Below are 8,760 nucleotides of genomic sequence, written 5' to 3' on the forward strand. Positions count from 1 at the left end.
TAAATAATACACGAGGTAATGAACAATGCACATGGTACTGAACAACAACAATGAAGAAAATGTGACTCACGCCACATGATTCTAACCCATTCAACTACAGTAGAGCTTCTCTTATATGAACGTTTATTTTTCTGTTATCTAAAAGTTTCGTTCGAGTTCTCCGCTAGCCGACGATGCATCTAAATACATGATACAATGATCGGAGAAACATTCTATTATCCAAAAGTTTCATTCGAGTCCTCTACTAGCTGGTAACGTAACCAAATGATACAATGATTAGACAATAGAACGTTCGGCTAGCAGAATATTGTAAAAATAAATGTTCGGATAAGGGAGTCTCTGCTGGAGCAGTCCGAACGGATGCCCTGGAGGTTTCTGAGACCTAATAACACGAAATGATGAAGGATCGAAGATGATCACGAGCACGGGGGCTTTTCGCGTCTAAATCGCTGTTTTCGAACACTGTGCCGCGCGTCGCGCCGCATCGTAATCGACGCCTGTGCGCGTCGACTAATAGAGTTTGGGGGTTTGACAGCGATATTTTAGAAGAACGAGAAGAGAAATGGCTGTGGACGCGGCGCGACGGTGTGTGGTCCGGCACGTTCGAGGGAACGAACGGGGCGATTAGCCCGGGGCCCTCTCTCCCCTTCCCTAATCCCTCGACTCTTTCAGTCAGGGCTCGTTTCTGAGGAACCCTCCGCTCTGCCGGGATCTTCCTTCTTCCCTTCCTTCCTTCCTTCCTTCCTTCTTCCCTTCCTTCTTTCCATCCTTCCTTCCTCCCTTCCTTTCTTCCTTCCTTCCTTCCTTCCTTTCTCCCTTTCTCCCGCCTTCCCTTCTGCCCTGCCGGAGTTACCCCAAAAGAGACTCGAACGCTACGAACAGAAGCCGCGTAATTGATATTCGGTCGGTCCCTTTCTGGGTCCGCACAGGGAAGAACTGTTCCAGACGAGTCTCCTTCGAGTTCTCCGGGCCCTCGGTGTCGCGTTACGCTCTTCCCTCCCCCCGACCTCGTCTAGGTTTGTTAGCGCACATAGAAACGGCGCTCGCTTTCAACGTTACTTTCGATCGCTTTGTTTTTCATCCCTCGAGCGACCGAGGGACTTTTTCATCGCGGAAGGACTCCCACCCTTTGACCTTTGATCTCGTCGGGATCAACGACCACGGTGCCGTTCCTGTGTTACGAGTTCGTGCGAGATTGCGAGCTCGTTACAGACTGTGACTTACAGTGAATTGGCGGAAAGGTCTCGTTTCCAATGTTTCGTGGAGTTGCATTTTCACTTGTGGCGTATTTTCTATGGACGATTCATCTATCAACCCTTTGCACACGAAGCTGTTTCAACTATAAATCTGAAATAATTTTCCTGACTTACAGTATTATCATTTCATACGACGAAGTGCGGTCAAAATCGTCGTCGAACATAATCGTCGTCGCTCAAAATCCTCGTCGATCGAAATCATCATCGGTTAAAATCATCGTCGACTAAAATCGTCGGTCAAAATCGTCATCGGTCAAAATCATCGTCGACCAAAATCGTCGTCGGTCAAAATCGTTTTCGGCAAAAGACCGCGCCGACTGAATCAACCGTCGGTGACCCCTGAAGTGTACGGCGTGTCGTAGAACGTGAAAACCGTGTCCAAGAAATTCGTGTCGTCGATCTCCATGGTAGCCTGTGACGCAGGGTGATCGGTGATCGAAGCGTTTGGCCGGCAACAGGCTACATAGTCTCGAATTCGCGCGGAACCGAAGGAGCTCGTTGATCGGCGAACAAAGCGAAAGAGAATCTCTGGTAATCTCCCGAGGGAGCTTTCGAGGAACCGGATGATCGATAGGCGGTATCATCGTTGGCCGGTCCGTGGTGAAATTATCCGGCGAGCGCCGCCGCGGTGTCAGGTTTTCTTTCGACCACTTGACTCGGCTGCTCGGGGACTACCGAACTGCGTCCGAGTCCTCGCATCCAGATCGCTTTCTCGAGGAGCGACGCGGGTGGGATCGGGCCGGGCCGGGCCCCGCAGGCCCGCCGCGCCGCGACAGAGAGCGAAACCGAGGAGCTCCTATTTCGAGGAGCCTCGAACATCCGCGCGTCCTCGCGCACGCACGCACGCACGCACGCACGTATGCACGCAGGGACCCGCGAGTAGAAACAAACGCAAATGCGGGCCCATTCTCCGTGACTGGGAGATCGTCCTCGTCCCGTCACCGACTCTTCCTCCTCCTCGTCCGTTCGACAATGAGGTCTTAATAATTGAGATGGCTGCGGCGATAATCGCACGGTGTTTACGCACCACTCCCGCGCGTAATCATGAAAGTAGGAAATGACGGTGCAACGTGTCCGCGCCGCATCGCGGTGATACCGCCGGCCATTAATTAACGCGGGTATCACGCGAACGCCGCGCCTCTCCGCGCCGTTTTCATCCACGACCGGCCAATAATTCGCTCGTTAGCATCGCTCCTGCCAATAGCGGCCGGCTGGCCGTCCTCTCGAACGCATAATCCTTCCTAATTAACCGTAATTAAGCTCTCGATAGAGGGCTCGCGCCGGGTCATCCGGCAGGACCGTACTTCTCCCGAGACGTTTCGCCGCGTCTTTTCTCCGTCGTTCTCCTTTGACCGCCGTTTAACCTCGAGAACGTTTCTCAGCGAAGATGTAGCGTCAAACTTAGGATTTTAGGAGTTCGAAGGTCACAGAGATGTATTTTTGAAACTGTATCGCTTAACACTTTGCGCTCGATGCAACTTCAACTCGAAATCTAAGATATTCACGGCATCAAATTTTGTGACTCAAGCAACAGCTACACTTCGTAATATTTTTTAAATATAAGCAAATTGGATGATGTTAAAATTCTTTTGAATGCATACATAACAATCCTTGATTGCGCCTCAGAGTCGCCACTCGAGTGCAAAGGTTTAAGAATATGCTAAAAAGAAAAAGATCGATCTTTTCAAACGTTCGCACTGTAATAGCCCCTTAAACGCTAACAGATGTACGATAAATTCTCCCTAATTTTCGTTCAGTTTATAAACAAAAATGGACTATTTGGGAAGAGCAAATACGATCATCCGAGCCAGGTCGCTCATTTTTATAGTTGCCGATCGTCGACAATTATAAAAACGAGGTGCAAGCCTCGAATAATCGTATCTCCTCTTCCCACATCGTCCATTTCCGTTTGCAAGCCGGAGAGAAATTAGGGAGAATTTACCGTAGCCGATCGATTACCACGGGTTTCAACAATTTCTATTCGAATGTCCTTCCTCGGGATTCCAGCTGATCGTCTCGATTCCGCCTGATTGTTTCAGGGACCCTATGGAGCTGATGGAGCAGCAGCTGGTGAGGTGCGGCGTGGCCCCGGTGCGGCTGTACGAGCACCTCGCGATGTCGTCCCCGGCGGCGGCGGCGGCCGCGGCTGCGGCGGCCGCAGCGGCCGCAGCCCTGGGCGCGCAACAGCAGCAACAGCATCATCCGCATCACCAGCAGCACCACCACCAGCAGTCGGCGTCGCAGCAGCACCAGCAACAGCAGTCCCAGCACGAGAGCCCGGCGCACGCTCTGCCGCCGTGGATGACGCCTTCGACGGCTCTGCTGTACGGGACCGTGGGACAGACGCACCCGGGGACCAGGCCGGCGACCGGCGCCTCCTCGCCGTACCCCGCCGTCGCGGCCACCGCGCCCTTTCCCTACCCGGCGGCCCTTCCCTGGCCCTGGCAGCCGCCGCCCGTCGCGATGATCTCGCGAAGGTCCTCGCCGCCGACCGCCGCGGCTCCCACCCTCAGGTACACGCCGTATCCGCCACCGGCGAGCACGCCTCCGCCGTTGAGGACTCGTCCGACCACCCCCAATTAGCGCACCCTCTCGATCCGCCGTTGATAACGCGGCCGTACCTCGTCCCGTCGTCTGTCGCCTGTCTCATCCCCGCGCACAGTAGTCTGGCAACCGGTGTACTCTGGCCGAAACTCGACCTTTACAATTTCTCGATTTACACCGTAAGCTCCGGGGCTGGTTTCGCGAGAACTGGCGCGCGTCGTATTTTAACACTGGAACTACCAAACCGGTCGAGGCGACTGGTTATTGTTACGATTGTTTTTCCGTTCGAATTCCCGATACCGTGAAGAACGTTTTCGTCGGAAAGTTTTATAGGAACTTCGTTATGTTATAATATATGTTATAATGAAAAAGCGTAGGAAGTTTAAATGAATCCAATCTTGTCATTGTCATAAAACAACATGCGTTAAGCATGTTTAGGGCTTGTTGGTAGTTCCAGCGTTGAGGTTTTCGACCGTGTTGCATCGTTCCGCGAAACTCGGTGTGAAACTTTTGGAATGTCGAACACACGAAGGTGTACAACTTTTGAAATATCAAACAGCTTTCCATGGAGGCGTACGCTTTTCATATAGCAATCGTTCCGACATTAAATTATAATTACCTTGCTGTTTCATTATTTTATTATTTCGTTATTTTATTATGTTCTGTTTAATAGGCATCTTCGATGCGATGCCTGTACTTTCCTTTGCACCGCGTTGCACCGTGCACATGTTGTAACACGTGCGCATAGGTCGCCGGTATTGAACGGCGCGCATAACTAATTAGACCGCGGATATCATGTGCTTATGACGGAAACGAGTAGATCAATCTCAAGACGGTAAAAACATTTGGAGAATTTAAAAATGTTGTTGTAGCATTTGCAACTCGTTCACACGATTGAGGACAGAAATAAATGTTTCTTGTCGTCTTGCGATCAATGCAAACAATTTTCATTTTGCGTAAAACTCCGCAGTCTGATTGTTATAGACTCGAAGTAACTTTTACAGTGTTACCGACGTCTGAACGAAAATTTGACGACTAATCGTATTCGTGTATTTCTGTTTTCTATCATTTCTAGTACAGAAATGTACGAATACGATGAATTGCCAAGCTTCTGTTTAAATATTAGTTGGAAATGCAAAAGTTATATCGAGTCTAGAAAAAAGTACTGAAAGTACTGAAAATTTCATCGAGAAATCGGTTCACCCTATTATGGATCACGAACAATCAAAGATCGCGAAGAATCGCACTTTCTCACGAATTTCGAGTGAAAAACAGATCATTTTTACAATTTTCAGTGGCTTGACTATGCGTCGAGCGATTTCAATGAAATTTCCAGTATGCGTATAAGCAGACTGCGGATCTTCGTGTAAAATAAAAACGATTTGCATCGACTGCAAGATGAATGAGCCAAGTACAACTTTCTTTCCTTTTTTTTTTGTTAATCAATTCAATAAGTTGAAATTGGTACACCAACTATCTTAATTCCTTTTACTCTTTTCACTGTTTTCAGCCTCATCCGCCTATTCTTGCCGTAAATGCATAAAATCCGCAGTCTAAATATAAGATACCGGAAATCTGCAAAATCCATCGTTTGAATCTTCGTTCCAGGTACAGACAAGATAGTTCGAAAACTCTCGTCCTTTATATTGTTCGCCGATCCAAGTGATAGCACAATTAACCCTTTGCACCCGAAGCGAAATTAACGCAAAATTTCAAATAGTTCTTCTGGTCCACGGTATTTCCATTTTATACGATATAGTGCATTTCGAACACACGAAATTGAATTTCGTGACTCGCGCAACAGTTACGCTTTCAACATCTCTTCCAATATAAACAAATTTGATCGATAAGATTATTTTGAAACGCGACGTAACAGTTTTTAATGGCGCCTCGCAATCGACACTCGATTGCAAAGGGTTAAAAATAGTATTTGAATCGTTGCACGGCGAACTAGAAACATTTGAGCACAACATTCGAGTCATTTAATTTAAATTAAGTCGAGCTTTAAAAAAAAGGTTGTTGTTGCGTTTCGAAAGGTGTACGAACGCTTTCTGCCACGGGTTGTAATAACCTTGTTATTAATTAACCTTGTAACACCGCTGAGACCATTTCGGACACGATGACCGGGTTTTTAGCCTGTATACTGTGTCGCGGGAGGACGCGGCCCAGCCAAAGAATTCCGCGAGAGCGTCGATTCGGAGAGAAGCCCAGGCACCGAATCCTCGGGCCGACCTCCGACCTCGGCCACCTAATTTAATTCCTCGGCGAGCATCTCGTCGCGGTTCGACTCGGGGCCGCGCGCTCGACGCTCTCCGTCGAACTTTACTCGTAAGTTTAGTCGTAGGCTAGGGGTGGACGGGCACCCGAGATTTCGGGTTAAAGTCGGGTCTGGTATTTTCTTCGGGCTCGGGTCGGGATCCGAAATTTTTCTGTACCCGGAAAGATCGAGTATTTGAGATCGAAAGTCCCGGAAGCGAATTGGGGAGTTTGTAAATCCAGACATTTCCTGGAAACCTAAGTACATATACAGGGTGGCGAAAAATTTACCCAAAATCGGGTAATGAGGGGTTCCTGAGGCCATTCGAAGTAACCTTTTCCTTAGCGCAAATGCAATCCGCGGCTTCGTTTACGAGTTATCGACGAAAAACAGTGACCAATGAGAAGCGAGCTCGGCTGGCGCAGGGCGGTGACTCGTAAAATAAACTCGTACCTCGCGCATTGCATTTGCGTTAAGGAAAATGTTGCTTCAAATGACCCCAGAAACCTCTCATTTCCCGGAAGTAACATAATTTTGGAACACCCTGTAGAAAACGTACAGTGAATTCTCCCGAATTGTTCCTCAGCTTGTAAACAAAACTAGACAATTTTGGAAGAAGAAACACGATTGTTCGAGCCTCGTGGCTCGTTTTTATAGTCGTTGACAATCGGCAACTTTAAAAACTTTGAAATCTTGTCTCTTCTTCACGAATTGTCCATTTTTGTTTACAAGCCGAGGAACAATTAGAGAGAATTTACTGCATATAAAACAATTCTCGAGCCAGATGATACGCAATAAGGAACGGCTAATGAAATGTTTAAATATGCCTCCCTAATTCCATATTAACACTTAGCCTACTGAATGGGGAGATCACCCCGTTTTAAATTCAGTCGATCGATGAACCGATCGGGGAAATATTCTACGTCTAATTAAAAGTGACTGCTTAATTTTATTAAGATTGCAATATACAGTAATGTCTCTCTAATTGACGCTCAGATTATAGCTCGACTCTGGGTTAATCGATTTCTATCTAATCTATGAAAGGCATTTTTAAAATTTTTGTTGTAAGCTCAGATAAAAAAGTTAACAATTTATAATTTTTTTTTGTCATCCCAAGTAAATCTCTCTACCATCTAAAAAACTTCAAATCACTTGGTCCAGTTTTAGAAAAGTTATTGCGTTTTAAAAGATGTACGCTCAATTTTGTGAGTATAGTAAATTCTCTCTAATTGACGCTCCGATTGAACATAAAAATGGACAATTTGGAAAGAGGAGAGATACGATTATTCGAGCTTTGCGGTTTGTTTCTATAGTTACGAATTGTCAACAATTATAAAAACGAACCGCAAGGCTCGAATAATCGTGTCTCCTCTTCCCAGATTGTCCATTTTTGTGGACAATCTGAGCGTCAGTTAGGGAGACATTACTGTAAGTGGTATTCATGCCATATAAGTTTGTTTCGCAATTTTTGAACGGAATGCTTTAATTGTATGATATTTTCGAGATTTCCGACGCGGTCGTGCAAGTGTTAAAACTTTGGGTACCCAAAAGTTTCGTGGCCCGGCCCGACCCGACCCGATCAAAGGCAAACCCGATGTTCGGGAACCCGCACACCCCTATTGTAGGGAAATGGCCCGTACTTGTTCGCTCTCTGTGTCCCGCGTAATGTAACCGTAGACGTGTTTCTGTCCCGAGTCTCGTAGCAGAGGGCGGTGGGCCACCTCTGTCCTCTGTCGGGCTCGAGGGTTCTTGTACATAATCGAAGTGTTTGCGCGAATTAGATGGAATCGACGTTGTACCGCGAACGGCCTCTCGTGGTCACAATTTGTATTATACGAAGAGAGTGAGAGAATGAAAGAGCTAGAGTGTGAAAGTGAGAAAAAGAGAGCGAGAGAGAGAGAGAGAGAGAGGGAGCGTGTGTGCGAGATCGTGCGAGAGTCTAGCTGTAACATATACCACGATAGTATTAACGCGCCTCCCCTCGAGACGCTGGAATTTGTACATAAAATCTTTTATGGTAGCGTATAGTGTCAACGCCGTGTTCTCGATGTAGCACGGATGAAAATAAATGAATTTTCATTAACGCGTCTCGTTGCTCCGCTCCGATTACCGGCACATTCCCTCCGACTTCTCCGTGATCCCAGCAGCACACAACGAAGCCGAGACCAAGGAGTCTCCCGACGTTAACGCGAAGCCCGCGACGATGCGCCCCGGCACCGGTTTCAAAGAGGAGAACCGAGTCAGGTCGAGTCGAGTCGAGCCCCGAGACGAGACGAGTCAGGTCGAGGCGAGTCGAGTCGAGTCGAGTCGAGACGAGACGGACGCGGTCCGTGTGCTCCCTCGTGTTTCCCGAGGCGACTGGACTTGCCTCCGCATCTCATCGAGTGGCTCGTCACGCCAGCCAGGCTTCATCGCACCTTCAACTGCCGTGTAATTCTGTTATACCTATCTGAAATTAAATAAATTCATTTCACGGCCTGTCAACGAGCAATTATTTTTCGATGCAGCCAGTTTGAGGCCGGTTCGTTCCACGGCCGACGCTTCGCGACCCCTCGCCCTCGGCCCACGATCAGCCCAGAAGCACGGGTTCCCGCGGGCTGCGGGTTCTACGATCCGATGGCCGATCGAACGCGTCGCAAAAACCGCCTCCATCTTGCTCTATTATGATCCGCAAAAACAAAAAGAACAGAGAGAAAGCGCGCG

General features: G+C 48.1%; 1 protein-coding gene across 1 annotated transcript in view; it reads left to right on the forward strand.

Annotated features, from left to right (window-relative positions):
• The window catches only part of LOC117219299 (uncharacterized), a 72,315-nt gene extending 63,780 nt beyond the window's left edge, over positions 1-8,535 (forward strand). The window contains exon 6 of the mRNA XM_033468338.2: positions 3,296-8,535. Within this exon, the coding sequence (XP_033324229.1) occupies positions 3,296-3,839 (544 nt within the window). The 3' untranslated portion in view covers positions 3,840-8,535. The remainder of the gene's footprint in view (positions 1-3,295) is intronic.
• Positions 8,536-8,760: the final 225 nt, after the last annotated feature.

This window comes from Megalopta genalis, chromosome 2, assembly GCF_051020955.1.
Source record: "Megalopta genalis isolate 19385.01 chromosome 2, iyMegGena1_principal, whole genome shotgun sequence".
NCBI classification, from domain to species: domain Eukaryota; kingdom Metazoa; phylum Arthropoda; class Insecta; order Hymenoptera; family Halictidae; genus Megalopta; species Megalopta genalis.